This window comes from Zonotrichia leucophrys, chromosome Z (genome assembly GCF_028769735.1).
Source record: "Zonotrichia leucophrys gambelii isolate GWCS_2022_RI chromosome Z, RI_Zleu_2.0, whole genome shotgun sequence".
NCBI classification, from domain to species: Eukaryota; Metazoa; Chordata; class Aves; order Passeriformes; family Passerellidae; genus Zonotrichia; species Zonotrichia leucophrys.
Genome location: NC_088200.1, coordinates 30,451,884 through 30,470,521, shown reverse-complemented (window position 1 = coordinate 30,470,521; position 18,638 = coordinate 30,451,884). Strand labels below are relative to the sequence as shown.

Genomic DNA, 18,638 nt, shown 5'->3' with positions numbered 1-18,638 from the left:
TAATGAAAATATTATCTGCTAAAGAAATAGGAAGAAATCCCTCCTCTAATGATTTGAGAATCCCTATTATTACATGTCAGGAAAATAATTAGTAGAAGAAAACTGGAAGTCCCGTGCAGAAGAGGAATTAGACAATTTCCAGATAGAAATGTTCATTCCAGGACCAGATACTTATGTCCCCTAATACCATGGTACAGAAAGCACTCATACAATAGAGGCAGAAAGCAACCAGACTATTGACCAAAGGGTGAATGAATGGCCTTATCTAAAATCCTGTGTGTGCTCAAGGTTGAACAGCCTCCTGTAGATTTGATATGAGCACCAAGTTCCTCCAACCTGGTGGATGGTCCCCACTCCCTGCAAGATGAAAGGAAGCTATTTAACCAGCTTGTCTGCAATGTTAGTGAAGATATTTTTATCCTGCATAGCCTCAAAGCAAGATTTGCTCCATGTTGACAGCTACAGAGTAAAACCTTGGTGTTTTACTGCTATGCCAGGTGGCATGTGGATGGTTATGTGTCCTCATGCAGCAAAGGTGCCAGAAAACTCATCTCCCTATTGTTAATTACTGAAGAGAGAAACTTCAGTTTGAAGTGGGCTTTATTTTCCACACAATTTACGGTGTTGTTCCCCAACAGAAGTAAAAGAGATGGCCCAAAGGCAGGTTCCCCCGAGACACTGAGGAGATGCTGCCTGAGCTGATGGCTGCAGGTCAGGGCTGGCTGGGCTCTGTGCCCTGTGCTGCTGGCCTGCACAGGGGCTGGGGCCAGGGGCTAAGCCTTCTCCTGCTTGGATAAGTATTAAAGAAAACAGTAAAAATGAAGATATATCTCCTAGGGCAAATCTTCTTGAAAGGAAGGCAGGGCAGAGCTTTTTATTCCTAGAACCCCACCTAAACTTTAAAATCTCTAGTCTGGTTTGATGCAGTTATTGTGTGTGACATCCCCAGATGTTCTACAGCTATTCACAGGCTCATTTTCTAACCACAGGCATTGATTTGAAACAAGAGAGTATGCACTTCCTGGGGCCTCACAACACCCTGTAGGGGCCCCAGAGCCAGGCTGCTCTGCTGTGAGCGTGCTGATTGTCTGCACCTGGCACAGTTGTTTTGGGTTAGCTACACTGCCTCAATAGGGGTGATAATATGGCAGTCCAACGTCACTCTTTGCATGTGACTGAACATGGAGAGAAGGCTGTATCTCCTCAGGAAACCATGATGATGCTTGTGGTGGCCCCAGATAGCCTCCTTGGGGCAGCTGTTGGGAAGTGAAGGGTGTAATGCCGAGTTTCTAACTCTCAAAGGCAATGTTTTTTATCTTCCTAACAAGCTGGAGTTTGGGTGGGCTTTGGACCTTTCACACAGTTTTTCCGCAGGGGGAATGGTCTCTGGTCTCGTTCTCCATTGCACTGCGGTGGGCTGCAGAGCTGCCTGGGTTCACTCTTAGGCTTACCAGGGCTGGAGTGTCTTTTCATCCTGCCACTCCTTCAGCACCTCCAGCTTCTTCAACCCCAGAGGAGCAGCGGGACCAGGCCCACTGGAGGACCCTCTGGCTGGGATATCATAGGGAACAGGATCTCACACCGGCTTCCTACAGCCTGTGCCTGCTGCTGATGACCTGTGCTCACCATGGTTTAAAGCACATCCCTTTCTTACGTGAGACAGTTAAGCTGTAACTCTTCTGTCCTACAGTTAATTTCTTCAGGATCTTGCATTAGTGCCTACAGGTACGCAGGTGTAGGAGGACACTTCAGATTTTTGAAGGCCCTTCTGTTTTTCACTTTGCAGCTCAAGAGTGGCACAGATCAATACAAAAACAACTGACCTTCAGTTTTCCATTAACTTGGTGAGTCCCCTCACTTGGGTGTAAACCAGAGTTTATTTTTCTCAGTTTTGAGTTTTTGCTAAGTCACCCACTCTAACTTCACTGGGATATTCTGCCTTTTATTTTTTTTCTTTTTTTGGTGGTTAGAAACACTTTGTCTTCAGCCTTCTGACTGAAAGTAGGATAGAAAATGTTTCCCTTGAGCAAGAAATACCTATTGCTGAGAGAGGTTTCATCCTGGTAGATCCCTGTTCTCATCTACCCATGTGTGATTTTCCCTAGTCTAGTTCTTCAAAAGTTTCAACATGTTTAAAATAAAATCAGTTCAAAAATTCTCTCATTCCAAGGCATCCATCAGAAATCATCTGGTTTTTCCCTGCTATCCTTCCCCTCTTACATCTCATTTTCTGGTCTTCCACTCTTCCTAATAGACAGAACAAGTACATTAGGGCAAATCTCAGAGAGCAATGGAATGAGGGAGGTAGATGGAAAAGACAAGACATTTGCCAAAATCTGGAAGGAATGATGGAGTTTCATTCTCAGACGTGATTTGATGACATGCTGCAAAGAGGTGCTCTACGTGTGAGGGCAGTGAGCTGCACAAATAGACACTTCAGCAAAACCTGTCTAGAGATATAGAATCACAAACAGCAAGCAAGGAAGCACTCAGTGTTGTGAGAAAATCAAGCAATTATCATGAGATACTTTGCAGATGGGATGTAAATATACTAGAAAAAATAGGGGGACTTGGCTGGAACACGGTAGAACAGTGAGAAGGGATGTGTGCCAAAGGAGTTTATAGATAGACACCTGCCCGCAGGAACTGGGGGGAAAGGGGATGGTGCAACCTGATCAACAGACTGAACGAAGATTAGGATTTATGTGGAGGGAAAATAAATTCAGGAGTCACAGCAGGGTTCAAGCTAGCACAAGTGTGTGTGTAAATGTTGGAAAAAGCAAAAACTGAGCAGTGATGCATCATAATTTGTGTGAAATAACCACCCACCACAACTGAGATGATGCATTGGAACTAAGATTACACGATCAAGTAATAACTGTGTCCAAAAAGCACATATACTCTTAAGCAGTTTAGACAATGAAAAATCAAAAGAAAAAGCTTTGCCCTATTTTAAAGGGCAGCTTAGAGGCAGTGTGCTTTTGTTAGGGAAATGCCAAACAAATCTTTCTCCTTCAGACTATTAGGGCAAAGTCCCCACTGAGTTCTGTGGAATTCATAAAGAGCTACAGTCACCAGTGCTACTGAGAGGATATTAGTGAAATGAATTATTGCAGATGTGGTGGTATCTTTGTCGATCATTTAGTCAAAAATGAAGTTATTCTATTCCAGTTTTAGTAAGTTAAAGGAAATAAATTAAGGGAGAGGGGTAGGGTGTAAGACCATATCACCACAACTGAGATATTCATGAATATAGTCTCTTGAATATTTATTGTAATTGCAAAAGGAAAAAAAAACTTTCAGCAAAAAAAAAATTAAACAAAGAAAATCCACTTGGCATACAGAAATCACATACAAAAAGAATATCCAATGGAATACACATGGTTGCTACGTCAGCACAGAATTAAAACTCTCCATGTGGATAAAACTTGTACTGAACCTTCAGACAAGAGCTCCCATGGATTTATGGAGAAGATTCACAAAATTTATCACCCAGCAGCATTTTAGCTAGCATATTTTTTAAAACCACAGTAGCTATATTGCAGTAAGAGTCGGGGGAGAAGGCACAGATTGAGTCTCACCCCCTCACAAAGGTATCTTAAACACATCAATTTTTCTTCAAGAACAGTTCAGCAAACAAGTTGGTTTGAGAGAACCAGAACAGCTACATGTTATCAAGGAAAGCATTTATTTTCGTGCATGTAATCACATGCCTGTGAGTAATTTTAAAAAAGCTAGGTAAAATTACCTGCCAGCCCTTGAGCTGTCAGATCACGTAACAATTAAAGGTTTAGGGACTCCTGTAGCAGGCTGTACATTTCCATTTTAGTTGTACCTCATATTCTGACTCTTACTTTGTTGCTCAGCAACAATGCTGCCAAGAATTTCCTTTTTATACTAAGCAATCCCAAATTTCTATCTACATACATTTTCATTTCACTCTGGTGTATATAATTTTGCAGAAATTTTAATGGCATTAGGTAAAAAAAAAAAATTTAAGGACTTTTCATGTCATTGCAAGTACTGTCATGTGCTACTTAATGCAATGTGGCTACTTTGCTGTCTCAGAGAATGTATTTGATGACATCAGAAAGGAAACCCTTGATATTGGTTTCCTGTAGGCCTTAGAATTTCATTCTTTTCCAGATCAAGCAAATTAAAAAAAAAAATCAAAACAAAGGAACAAACCCCCATAATTTATTAAACCTCATGTATTGTCACAAAAATGCATCAGAGAAAATTAAAAATCTACTTGTGTACCTTTTATCATGGTACTAGTGAATATATGGGGTTTTTTTTAGGAAAATTGTCTGGCAAAACCAATTCCCCAATTCTTCTCCATGGCCCAGACTCAGTGGCCTGTCTCTGTTTAGTAAATTCCCAGTGCAGATGACACATGCCTTTGAAGCTGGAGATTTAGCAAAAGTTAACAGAATGAGCTTTTCTGCAGGCTCTATGGGCACAGCTGGGAACCCGTGGTAGATCAGTGATTCAGGGTTTAAGGTCCCAAATGTACCCAAGGGTGCTGCTGAGTACTGATGGCCTTGCTCATGTTCTTAGAAAACCACTAGGATTATGTAAGTAAGTAGGAATAAATTATTGGATGTCTTCTTTTAATTTCATGGTCAGATTCTGACCTGCGTTTTGTTTCCATTTGTACCTTGGCTTTATTCCTAATACTGGAAATGCTGAACTTTGAAGGCCATGTAAAAACGGAGCGAAGAATGTGGGTCAGTATCTTTAAGGAGGTATCTTCCACCTTTAGTATCTAGAGAAGTTAAGAAACTTAATTGTCAAAACTGACCAATTAAGGTCACCTTCCACTCTGCTGTGCTGCTGACTGTGACCTTGAAGCTGTTTGCAAACATGTTAAACTGGGGCACCAACCAAAGTCTGACAAGTCATCTGCAAGAATATCAGGTACCCCTATTTATTATTTCAGGTAAGTATTATGAATTAACTGTATCAGATTAAAGAAAACATGTCCTCATGATATTATGCAATACAGGCAGACAGAGCATGTAATTGACTCTTTAAGAAAAAATAATTAGTTCACCATAAATGCTGAGCTCTAAGGCGTTCTTCTAATGCTTCTAGAGAACATGCTTTAAAAAACATAGGCAGAGAGTTTCTAAATGGTTTAAAGCATTTTCTGACAGAAGGCCTGTCCCACTAGTGTTGGTGTAACATGACAATTCTCAAAAAAGGACACTCAGAACTCTAAAAGTAAAATTGACATGCACTTGCAGTAAACATACAAATATCTTTAACCATAGTCTCATATATTAAAAATAGCTTAAGTTACTTAAGAATATTCTTACACTACACTGGTAAAGTGTTTACTATATAATATTTCTACAAGACGTGTACATTTACTAGAAATCTTAAGCCACACAGGCATCATCAACAGCTTATCACACATACATGATGCTTCTCCCTTTCACACAAGTTTATATACACTGAGTAAATAATTAAATATTGCACTTATTGGCCCATGATTCCTCAGTTTTGAGGTATTCAAAAATAGAAAAAATATCTATTTTTATAACATTTTTTTCATGCAACATGTAAGACATTTGAAATACACAAATGCTAGTATATAAGTTACATATTGTGACAGTCCAACCGAGTCACAACACATCTGACATTACTGACAAAATACCAAACAAAAGTTACAGCACAAACATTTCATATATCACTAGTTGCAGGTACATGTCAGAATTACTTGAGGAGATTTATCACCAGAAGTGGTCAAGAATGTCTATCTAACCTTCACTTTTGTGTGTTATAGGTGAATGTGAAATTATGGGAATGAGGACTTTTGCTTCCCCCCGATCAGATACCAAGTACCTGATTGTACAAATGACAAGCCATCTACCTCTGCTGGAACCATGGTTAATGAACTTCTGGTAACACATTTGATTTCCAGCAGTAATGACAAATTAAGGACAAATTTGGGAAAAGTGGCACTGAATATAAACAAGTAACAGTGGGAAATGAATGAGTGTCAAAGATGTACTACTGTATGTGCATGTAATATTTGTGTAGTCACAAATTCTGCTTCACTGAACACCCATGGATAAGCAAAAGGAAAAAAAAAAAGCTTAATTTGCAAAGGTGAACTACATTTACCTCTAAATAAAACTGGTAGAGTTCATTTGAATAATTGAAATATGTTGCCTTTTTAAATGAGACTGGAAAAGTGATTAGTCTTGGAGAATCTGGAGTCAGAATGTATGGATCAATGGTGCAAATTAACAGAACTTATTCCCCTGTTGGTATAAGTGAAGATATGTTGCTAAACCCCCTGAGGATGTGTCTATGAGGCTTCAAACTCATGGTCCCACATTGCTAAATCTGTCATGCTAAAGAACTAGGCTTATACATCGTGAGTCTATATGAAACAGGCCAAGGAGGAATTAGGTTGTAATCAGAACTGAAATTTAGTTGATCACTAAATGTAAATAATTTAGTTGATGTAAAAATGTTAATAATAAAACTTACTGTTCTAAAAAAGAAATATAGAAAATAGTAGCTTGGGAGGGGTGGAGTTTGTAAGGGGGTTTCTCTTGGAATGCAATTGCAACATCATTTGTCTGCTCCAAAGAAACAAATGCATAACCACCAAATGTAGAATTTTTGCTACTTTTTTCCCCTCCCAAAAATGGCAAATTTAATGCATTCTCAAAGTTAGGATCAAACTCCAGCAAATTTTGTGCATCCTGAAATAACACTTCATTTCCAAAATAAAGATGCAGGTGGTACAGCTGAGCTGAGCAGACTGGGGAGAAATTTTAATCTTTCAAACTGGTGCTCTGAAAAAGGCCACATAGATGTCGTAGCTCAGGTAATTTCTCTAGGTGTTGCATTAAGTATAAGCACAAAGGAATAAACAATTCCAGCTTAGAGTCACTTACACAGCTGTTCAGAGAAAAAGAGTATTTTCTGGCAGAAAATTAGGCTAGTTCACATTTATTTAAAACACCAAACGAACAAGTCTAAATAAACTAACCACCATCACCAAAAAGAACAGACACAGTATTAAGTCAGTTGCACTTGTAACTTGTGAACATGAACTCCTAAAAGAATCAAAAACATGCATCTGAATGTTCAGCCCAGCAGGGCTGGCTGGCTGTTGGGCAGGTTGCAGCCTGAGGCACCGCAGGAACCAGACAATCCCCATGTTCCCGGGTGCTCCCAAGGGATTTTCTGACCAGTAGCTTGAAGGTGCAGAAAGCAGCACATTGTCAGAGCATGATAAGGCTGGTGCATGGCCCATGCACAGGATTAGCCTGCTGCTATAAGCTTTAGTCTAGATCATAACTCAGAAAAAGGATTGTGTAGTATTAGTTCAGCTTCAGCTGGCACTATGTAGCTCAGGATTCTCTGCCCAAAGGCATCTCATCTCTCAGATTAAAAATACTCTGTGTATTAACTGCTGCATCTCACCAACTGGATAAATCTCTGCTGAAGGGGGTATCTATGGCTGGACCAATGATTTACTGAGACCTTCAGTTTTATTTCTATATTGAAAGTACAACAAATCAATGCAAGGTGTGCAAGAACTTTTTCACTTTTTCACTTGTGATGAGGCTGAAAGTAGTTTTGTTTCTGCTATCCCAGTTTCCATCTGAGCTCTCCCCTCTTCCATCACAAGTGCTTTGTAGTACAAAGCATTATAGTGCTTTGTAGCCTGGTACTTGATATATGTGAAGAACAAGGCATTGATAGTTTAAAATTAGGCCCTTGATCAAGTTGCAACAGGTTCTTAAAAAACGTTCAGCCTACCTGGATTTAAGAAAATTGCAGTTCTCTCCTGTAAGTCAAGAGGAACTGAACCAGATTGACATAGGCTGCTGTTGGATATTCTATCCCATAGGAGACCAAGGAATAATTTTACATAGAATGAAAATTCTAACACTGCTAGTCCCCTCAGAATTCTTGGAATATTTGAGGAGGCATGGTAAGTTACTTCTCAAAAGCTTTTCTGTCTTTACTGTTTCTCTACAAAAGATAAGTTCTAGTTGAGAGAGGCACTGAGATCATGATGCTCATGATCTAAATGTGACCAAATGTATAGCAGAAAACTCAATATTGCTGTGAAGCATATGACTGCAAAAGCCAACCTGTGATGGAAAATCAAAGCCTACTTTTTCCCACAGCAGGTAACCCAGTTTGGAAAGAAAAAGCCGGCTTGAACTTCCACACATTTTCAATTTCAGAGAAAGCCATGATAGGATAAATTTGGTTTGATGGGACCACAACAGGCCATTCTTTCCAAACTTCTACACAAAACAATGTCAACTGAGAGGGCTGAATGGTTCTCCCAGGGTTTTAGTCTCATCTTGAAAAATTCCAAGTATTTTATTTGAACATTTTAAAAATTAATCAGACTGAACGCCATGACAATGTTGAGTGTTAGCACAAAGTTTTGAAGAGGTTTTAGGTACAGATTCATTCTCTGCTGCTGTGTTTCAGATAAGCTTTTTCCTTTTAACATATTTTACCACTCTAAGGAACAACACTACTCCGACAGCTGCTTCCCCCAGCCACCCCATGTCATGCAGAAGGCCAAATATATGTGGTGGCCTAGCAGCTTAGCTGCCTCAGAAACTTGAAGCAGAGGTTCTCCTTAGATTTTGCTGTTACTCTTCTGCCCAGACTCCTGATGCAAAATGAAAAGCAATTAACTGATCCCATTTACGTACAGAACTTTTAATCTATCTCTCAATTATTTTGAAAAGATATATGCTAATAATGTATATCTACTACCAAGTCTAAATGGTCATAGCCAGGCAGGGAGGGTCTAAATTCATTGCAATGGATACAAGCAAAGTGTGACTGCAGCAAGGGACACCTTGAAGTCTTTTTTCCTGCTTGCACTGTGCACAGGAAATGACAATTTTACATCAAACATCTCAGAGAAAAGCTAGAATACTTGCACTTCTTGCCAAGCTGCATGATTCAGGATATACCCAAAATCCTGATTATGTCTCTCTCCTCCTTGCCTGAGATGGTTCAGACTAATAATACAACCTAAGACTCATCTAAAGAACTTTAGAGCTGAAGCTGAATTCTGTCTCAAGGCTTTCCTGCTCCTTCTTCTCGGCCAGAAGTCACTAACATAGCAAGAAACACATGGAAAACTGCCCAGCAGCCATCTCAAATGAAGCTTGCTCGACTTTGTACTGCTTGTGTTTTTTCCAATCAGCCAGCACCTAGAGTGTGAAAATGTACGAGGGAAACTCTCTCAGCACACTTAGCAACCCGCTGTCTTAAATGGGGGAGGGAAAAAAAAGCGCCCTAGAGAGAGAAAGGATCATTGTTTGGATAGCATGTACCTCTTCCACCTGGCTGGTCCTCCACTCTGAAAAGGAGGGTGCTTTCTCTTCATGGAGGTAAATCAGTCTTCATGTCTACTAGGGGTAAAACTGCTTAAATAAACTAGTTAACAGGACAGACATGGTTTAAAAACCCAGACTGAAGACAGCATTGATTAATTTAAGTTAGGCAGCACAGGTAGAACCCTCCTGGCACATCCTTTTTACATATGTCAATATGCCTTGTTTGGAAGTAACTTTTATTGTGTCAAAGTGTATTTAGATTATTTAATAATTTTTTTTAAAGTGGCCATTTTCTCTTAGTGTCTATCTATCTTAGTGAGTTATGTATCAGGAGTTACATAAGTTATCTTCAAAAAACATAAACTGTAAAGAAGGATTTCTTTGCAGTTGTGAGTCATTCAGTGCACTATGCGTTACTTCCTTTTATTTTATTTTTCAGATTTTTCCCATTGCTGACAATTTAAAAAATGTCAGCCCTATATTAAATTCTGTCTAATTGGAAAAATAAAATAATCAGGGCTTCTTCAGTTATGCTGCTTAGTTACAAAAGGTCTCTATGATGCAAGTAAAGTAGTTTTACAAAGTACTTCAGGACACAGATGTAAGAAGCTTCCACCAATTACTAGAGGAGTAAAAACTGTAAAATATAACTGTTTTAACACTTTACCATAAAAGAGTTTGTGTACTTTATTCTGCTGTCTTTACAGATTTTTGCTGATCTTTTCAATGTATTCAGTCTAAGATTAGAAATGTTGACAATTTTTTATCATTCCTAAAGTTTTAAAAATCCTAATTCTCTTGCCAAACTAAATGGAGAAAAAATCAGGTCAAACTTCAGTTCACTGACACCATCAGCATTTCTGCAATAGGTCTGAGTAAAATACAGACATTTATAGCCACTGTGGTGGTAGCTGTCTCAGTGACTGAATGGGAGATGAAATTTCTGAAAACTGAAATGTGACAAGGCAGCTTTTGGCTACGAACAACCAAACACAATGGATTTGGCTCTGTCTGACATAATATAGGACTGTGTGGTTAATGTCTCATGCAGGCAGACATGGAAAGAGCAAAATAGCCTTCTACGACAGGGGTAGGTAAGACTGGGATCTCCATAATGATGGAATGAGAAATTCTAGTTTCAGAAAATTATTAGCTAGACATGCAGCTCCTATGTAAAAGCAAATACACTAGCTGTCCAAACAGAACGAAGTACCTAATATCTCTGAGACTCTGGACTGAATATCCACATCCAGTTGGAAATTGTTGATGAACAGCTGAGAATTTTGATGGCTTTGGGCCAAGGACCTAACTTTCTTCTGATTTCTGCAGTTTTCAGTCAGCCAGGATGTGTAACATAGTGAGTGTGGATTTTACAAGGCAATGCACTCAGGAAGTGTCCCTTGTACAAGTGATCTGGCAGAATGAGGGATTTACTCACTACAGGAATACTTCTAAATTCATTGTCAGTCAGGAAAATACACAAGTGGCATCAGGAAGCTAAGTCAAAACACCCTGACCACTACCCTAAAAATTCAACTATATAACTTGAAACCAGTGAAGTGAGAGACAATTATAGGCAAACATGGTCTGAGACATGGCACCAGCTGAAGTGTGACACAAAACAGTAAAAAGAGAAGAGAAATTAATATACACTCTGCATGCAAAAGCCAGGTTCTAAAATATGGATCATCCTTTTAGGCTAAAAACTGCTCCATCCCCATATGCATATTAGAACAGCTGATGTAAAACAAGACTGTTCTCCAAATAAATTAATAAGACAGTATAAATAAAGGCATATAGACCATTCATAAATACTCTGTTGGCAATAGAACACACTGGAGCTGCCTTAGCTGAGAGCTGCATTAGCAGCTGCAGTTGGGCTGCTGTGGAGGAGGGGTGTCCTTTAGCTGTGTGTTCTGGTTGCTGGCAGCAATGGTGGGATTCGTCTCCAGACTTTCTGACATTTTGTCACAGATGATATCCACAAGTCGCTCAAACGTCTGCTTGACATTAATGTTTTCCTTGGCACTTGTTTCAAAAAATTCAAATCCTAAGAAAATAAAGAACATGTTTATGTTCTAGGCATGTTTCGGTATCTCCAATAAACATACAAACTTCTCTTGAGCAAGAGACACTCAGAAAGGAAACTCATGAGAGCACATGTATGGAAGAGGAGCAGGTAAAATTGTAACACAATCAGAGTAAGTACACCAGTGCTACTGGCTTTATACAAGGCTGGATGAAGTCAGGACCAAATATATTTCCTTAGAAAAATTCTACTTTAACACAGTTTAATCTAAAACTTAATACCTGTTCCAGAGAATTATTTTAGGAAAGCCCTGTATGTACAGCCATTGGGAACAAGTAATCTGCTGCTCCATCTCTAACTATTACATTCCTCTAAGCATTACGCAGTTGGAAACAGCCATTTCCATTGTGTTATTTAAGGTGGTGCCAAAAAAAAAAAAAAAAAATGCTTGCAAAAGTACAGGTAAAAAACCAAGAAAGACAAGAAAAGATTTTTGCAATTTGATGGTTACTAAAGTTAGATGTGAACCCATGGGACCAAAGGGATTCCCAACTCCACAAAGAGAACTAATTAAAAAAAACCCAACCAAATAACAGAAATGCACGTAAGGAAGAAAACACCTTAATTCATTTGTACAGAAGGACTTTTTATCTATTCATTCCCAATGAATAGCCCAAAGGCAAAAATCATAGCTATCCTTAGCCCTTAAGGGACACTGGAAGCTTTTATAGAGCAGAGACAGCTGTTCTAAGCCCTCCAGAGACAGTTTGCTAAGTTCTTCTCTCTGGCTCCAATTGTACCACATCTCACCTCCCACATGGGTCTCATTCATCTAGGCCAGGTTTGCAGCTTGGCAGTCAGCCTGCAACCTAGAATGCTTCTCCCAGAGCTGGGTCTTCCCACATGCTTGTTTCCTTTGCAAAGCATTTGTGTTCCTTTATTTATTGTTTTCTAGGACTTTTCCCACATTTTTTCCCAAGTTAGAACATTTCTCACCCATTCTCTGATAATTCACAACTTACTTCCATTCCTATCTGTCCACTACCTATTGGTTCAATATTAAAACACTTTACAAAACATCTGATTGACTCGTAGCTTTACAGAAACCTTTGCACAGTCTGGCTTACCCTTTGCATAACTATTTTGATTCCTTCTGATTAAATCTGAATATTAATGTGCAATTACCACTGTCTTTCAGTATGAGAAAAATCCCTATCAGAAAATTTCAATTACATGAAATTCCTGGCAGAAGGACAAGAAAACAAATCTTTGTGGGTCTGGTGGTTTGGTTTGATTTTTTGAATGTTTTGTTTTATTCTGTTTTGAAAGGCCACAGGAAATTTAAATGCAAGTACTTGGGTCACATTAGTATTATGTCTTCAGTATGCCATCTAAACAGAATGTAATCTACACATTCAGTCCTATAACTGTTGTCTATGCAACTTTTGCAATTTGAGCTCTACACTAGAGTTACTGCAGATAATTATATTTACCTTGACATGATAACCCAGCCAGAAGTAATAAGCAATGTACAAACTCAACTCTGCTCTGAATGATTTTTTTGTATTTTTAATTTATGTAAGGTGCTGTACCAAAGTGTCAGGAAGCACTAAAATGTTTTAATGTATAGGAGCTAAGCACTGGCAAAAGCTGGTGTTCATAGGGAGATTAGATAACAAGAGCTACCAATATTGTACAGGGATTTAATTGGTCATATGACTTCTGTTAGTATCAGGAAGAAGTGTAAGGGTAAGCTCACCAATATGAGAATACATTGCCATAAAAACTTTTCCATTCCATATTTCACTGCAAAGCAGGAAAACTGTGAATAATAAAAGACTTCCAACAAAAATTAGATACAAGGATATAGTTTTAATCTATTAAATGCTGCTTTAGTTAAGCTTTGCTTGCACATTTCCTTTGTTCCAAATTAGAAGGAAAATGAGAAAAGACAGTGTAACATCACTTGTTGGTGGTTTTGGCCCTCCCGCAGAGCTCCATGCAGTAGAATGCTGTTCAGATCATTTGGGAGCTGCTTGGAGAAAGGAAGATCGTCCACAATTTCAGTGTGCTGTGTTGAAACTCAGATGCAGCCCCAGCCCAGCAATGCAGTCAAGAACCTTCCACAGATCCTAGTGTCTTCTTCACAGGAAGGAGGAGGAAAGCAGCCGTTCCATAGAGGAACAAGCAGAATCATAGGGCAGAAGGGTTGAGTAACAATGGGGGAATGATGCACCAAAGCTTGGGAGATGATAGGAAGAACACTGAATCTAATGCACATTTGGGAGTGGAACAGTTTTTACAGTTATAAAGATAGAATAATGAGCTCATCAGATGATAATGAAATAGCAGATATGATATCTAAGTAAGAGATCTAGAGAGAGAAAAGCAGAAAATGAAAGGAAAACAGTCACAGAGAGGAGGCCTATGTCAGGAACTACTGTAACAAGGATAAAATCAAGAAAACAGGCCCACTATCTTGGTGAGGATGTTTTGCATGAGAACATAATGAAAAAATTATAAGGCACATATTCTCCAGATTAAATGGAGGCTTACAGAGTGTCAAGCACAAAATAATTGATTCAAATAAAATACTTTGGAGATTTCTATGGAATTTCAGATATGATTTCAATATAAGAAGAAAATTGTGGTCATAGCAGTGATGTAGTTGGATATCAGGCTATGAGGGTATTCCATCAATTTGGACATTAATTGCCTGGACCTGCTAGGCTAGGCTTTGCTGCATAGATGAAGCAATGGACAGACCTGAGAGAAAGTGGCTGAGCACCCAATTGCCTCCACAATAAAACTGATGCTATATTCTTTACTGGAACTGTAGGGGTGGGAATTTTGAACATTATTAGCCCAAAAAGCTCCTTCTGTGTATAGACCTATGACTGGTGCTTTTTATATGCTTGAATATGCAAATAAACATCCATCTTCCCAAGAAGAGAATGGGGCATACATGTGAGCTCCTTCCAGGCAGTTCTCTGTAAAACAGATGCAGCTGCACATAGGTAAGACACTGTTCTCACAGGTGCAGACATGGTAACACAGAAGAGTCTTTTGAAGCTAATTAAGAAGTTAAGAAAATCTTTATGCAGTTTCGGGTAATCACTGTCAAAGCATTGTGGTATGTACTGAGCAAGTAGGACCAGCAGGATTGCAAAACTTCAGCAGAACAGGAGTTCAGAATCTCTCTGATGTAGCCAAAGATGCCATTACAAAGACCCTTGCAAGAGAGGCTCCTGTAGGCACTCAAAAGAGCCACTGATTGTCCTGGGCAAGGGATTCAATTTCTCATGGGAGTATTACCTTGTGCAAGGTCCCCCAACAAATTAGGTTGGTTCTTTTGGCTGGTTTGTTTGTTTAACCAAAACCTTGACTGTGGAACAGTTTCAAGAAGCTATACAGAATTTTTCCTAGCAGGGTGTTCTTGGAATCAAGGCTAGAATTCTGTTTGTTTTCATTTTTTTATGGAATATTTTGCAGATCTTTTTTTCCCCATGGCACCTCCTTCTCTACTGACTCATCTTGCAATTATTTTACTAATGGCTCTTAAACACCCTAAGCTTCATAAATCCCTGTGTATGACAGCCTAAGTTCTATGACTTCTAGTACTTTTTTCAAGTTTGTTTTTCACTGCTCATTATTAATTGAGATAAAATATTTTCCATGAGGGTATAAGTGTGAAGTGGGGCAGCTATCTGGTGCTGCCCAGGGAAGCAGAGCTCAAAAAACACCATGTTCCCACCACGTGTGATGATCTGTACTGCTGATGGGCCTGAGGCCAGGCAGAGGAGATTATCGTAAAGACATGACAAGCCCAAGTGGTAAGTGGGTAGATCAGGGAGAACAGAGCTGAAACTCAGAAAATCCAATACACCAAAGTGTTGCCTGAACATATGTACAAAGTGTATGGAACATGGAATATGATATTTTAAATGCTTATTTTGTGTTTAATTCTGTTTTCCTTTGCTGATTCCCTCTTTCCCTACTACTGACTCAAAGAAGGCCGGCAAGTTCTTGGCAGCTCTTACAGAGCACTACAGCAGCAGAGCTAGACAGGGCACTGGCACGGTTCTGTTGTTCTCCTGGTGATCTACAATGCACACAGAGCACTTAGATGGCTTTCCTGAATCATACACACAGCCAGATGTACTGACTTTGTACCCTCTCTGCCTCACATGTGTGCTAGCTCTGTAGAGGCTCCTTCATAACTGCTCATTAACACTTGCTTACGTCTGCTTTCAAAACACAGGAAAGAAAAACGCTCAGAAAGCACAGTCATATGCAAAGAGAAGAACATTCTGCACTCTCTCATCTTCCTGAGAAAACATGACATCAAGAGCATAGGCTAGACAGCAAACCAAGAACATTTCCACAGACAATGCAGACAAGATCTATGCTGATGTTTCACAAGTTGGTCAGGTGGCATTTTGGTTTCAGAGTGTTTTTCTACAATAAAGACAATTTAATTTATCAGCCCATATGTCACATTTTACAGATGTCCACAAGGGTATGTTCCCTCACTAACTATCCTTCTAAATTTTCATGAAGACAAGCTTGAGCTGTGGTCCTTAGTGCTGCTTTTGTCAGTGTCTGGTTCAATCCAGAATTGTAAGGAGTAGTAGGAGACTGCAGCATCAGAGCAAGAAATGGATGCAGGAAGCTGCTCCCTTTGTAAGAGCAGGGTGTAAAAGGCAACCTCCAGGAAGTCATGGGAATTAATAATTTAACAATATCATTGTATATAAAAGAGAGGTGTTAATAAGGACTTATCTTCTTAAAATTGCATCCTGTGGGTAGCTCTGAGCAGGCACTGGCAGGCACTTACCTTCCTGCCTGCTATGAATAGTATCTAATAAGTTTTGCATTCACATTACAGGCTGTCAGTCAAGGCAACTGCAAGACCTTTCTTCTCTGCTCAGACGTCCGCTTCCTCAGAACTGTCAATATTTTTCAGTCAAGGAGAGAAAGGACACACATGGTATGACTGAAAGGTCACCTCTCTTGAGGGAACTGGGCTGAAAGTAGCTGGAGACAACTGCTGTTCTTCAAAGTATCTTCTACATCAGCAACTCTCCGGTTATGGGCAGCAGTTCTGGTTTGCTGTGCTTTGCTCTCTAGATCAATAGGATGGGATCTCTGCTGTCCTAACAAGCCCAAGTGCTGGGCTATGATCAGAAAATTATTTAAAAAACATCAAGACTCAGAACAGTACTCTGCTAATACTATCCCAGTGAAGAGCAGTGCTCTATCACCATTCAAAATAGAGAATTAAAAGGAAGATAAACATTATTATCAGAAATGCTAAGCTATTTATCCAGTCTTTAGGATGGCTGAATTTATTAACAAAAGCAAAGCTAAAGTGGGACTGTCAGCTATGGCAGAATGGGGAGACCCAAGGGGCTGTTACTGGTCATGCTTTAGCTAACATCTCCTTTTCCAGTCTTTCAGAACAGAAGGTTTCATATAAATTCCAGTTGTATTGATTTTGATTGCCATTTTCAGATACCTTTTAAATGAGTGCATTTGGGCACTTAAATAGATTTCTAGCAAAGATTTTTTTTGTGTGTGTGTTTACAGGAGACACGGGTTGAGCAAACCCTTGCTCCTCATTGTTATTAAATAACTTGGCTGTAATGCAGCTCCCAGTATCTGAAAGCAATGGCAGGTTGGCTTTCCCCTCAGTAAAAGAACATCCTGGGGACAGGAGCCTGTAATTGCTCTGCCAATACCCTGTCTGTGTTGTAGCTAAACAGAAGACTGGTATTTGTCAGTGCTGTCAGTCAGTCTCTTTTCCCTGGAACTAATATTTGCCCATTAAAAAAAAGCTAAAAAACAGTGCAGGATGGAAGTTTGAACCAGCATATTGCAGCACAACCCAATTATTTTCATTTTTAATGCAAATTTAGATGCAGCCATATGTCTGTGCTCTCTAAGCTGTGGGTGACCCTGCCTTGTGCACCACAGCCTCCAGTCAGCCACAGAGGCAAAACAGAACTCGCTGTTCTAGCAAACTGTGTGTGCTGAGGTGTCAGCTCCCACTTGTTTCCTCATTTACATGCCAAAATTACAGCACTAAAAATGTCTCTTCATTTCAGTGCCTAAACTCACAGCTGCCTCGTACACACAGCATGCCCACAGATGCCTAATGCACGTGCTACTCCCCAGGGCTCCACTCCTGGCCAGTGAAGGTGCACCCCAGTCCTGATGCTGGGGGGCTGCTGCCTTGTGCCCTAGCCCTGGAAGGATTCAGACACCATTCCCGCTCCTGTTCCTGTTCCATCCCAGCAGCAGGTCTGCTCCTGTTGCCTGGGTCAGACCACCACAACTGCACCCTCTGTAGGACCCGACACCAACACTGACAAATGCCCCACTTTCAGGCTTACTGGCATGCTAAATGGTTTAATTTAAAGATATGTATTCACAGCTCAATCCTGTCTGTTTTCTCCCTGGCAAAACCATTACCTACCCAAATATATGAGCCAAGAACAAATTGAAAACTAAATAGTCATGGAGGGATGATTCTGTTTGAAGTAAGAATTTTGTTCTTGTTTTTAGTGGAAATTATTGTGAAAGCACTGGGAATCAAGAGAAAGAAAGAGAGAAAAAACAATGAAGTAGAAAAATGAGAAAAATAAAGAAAAATAAAGAAGAGGAAGAAGAAGAGGAAGAAAAAAAAAGAAGAAAGGAAAGGAAAGGAAAGGAAAGGAAAGGAAAGGAAAGGAAAGGAAAGGAAAGGAAAGGAAAGGAAAGGAAAGGAAAGGAAAGGAAAGGAAAGGAAAGGAAAGGAAAGGAAAGGAAAGGAAAGGAAAGGAAAGGGAAAGGGAAAGGGAAAGGGAAAGGGAAAGGGAAAGGGAAAGGGAAAGGGAAAGGGAAAGGGAAAGGGAAAGGGAAAGGAAAAGGAAAAGGAAAAGGAAAAGGAAAAGGAAAAGGAAAAGGAAAAGGAAAAGGAAAAGGAAAAGGAAAAGGAAAAGGAAAAAGGAAAGTAAAGACTTGAAGGAGGGGGTCACCCAAATGAGAAGAGAAAATATGGAGATAAGGTATGTAAAAAATTACCATCTCTCTGAGTGACAAGCTGTGGAGGTGCACTGAAGTCACAGGCACTGCTGACCATGACACACATAATATTCAGAGGCCTTTGCAGGTTCCCTGAATACGGTGTGAGGCCTGGTTTCTACTGCCCCTTGCAGAAAAGAATGTGAGAGCTCACCCAGAAAGGGTGAGCACATTTCATTTTGTTTGCTGACACTGGATGT

General features: G+C 39.8%; 1 protein-coding gene across 3 annotated transcripts in view; it reads right to left on the bottom strand.

Moving 5' to 3' along the window:
- Positions 1 to 3,243: 3,243 nt before the first annotated feature.
- RAB3C (RAB3C, member RAS oncogene family) overlaps positions 3,244 to 18,638 on the bottom strand; it is a 119,747-nt gene continuing 104,352 nt past the window's right edge. For all 3 annotated transcript variants that reach the window (XM_064735414.1, XM_064735413.1, XM_064735412.1), the window contains exon 5: positions 3,244 to 11,394. In XM_064735414.1, coding sequence (XP_064591484.1) covers positions 11,207 to 11,394 — 188 coding nt within the window. In that variant the 3' untranslated portion in view covers positions 3,244 to 11,206. The remainder of the gene's footprint in view (positions 11,395 to 18,638) is intronic.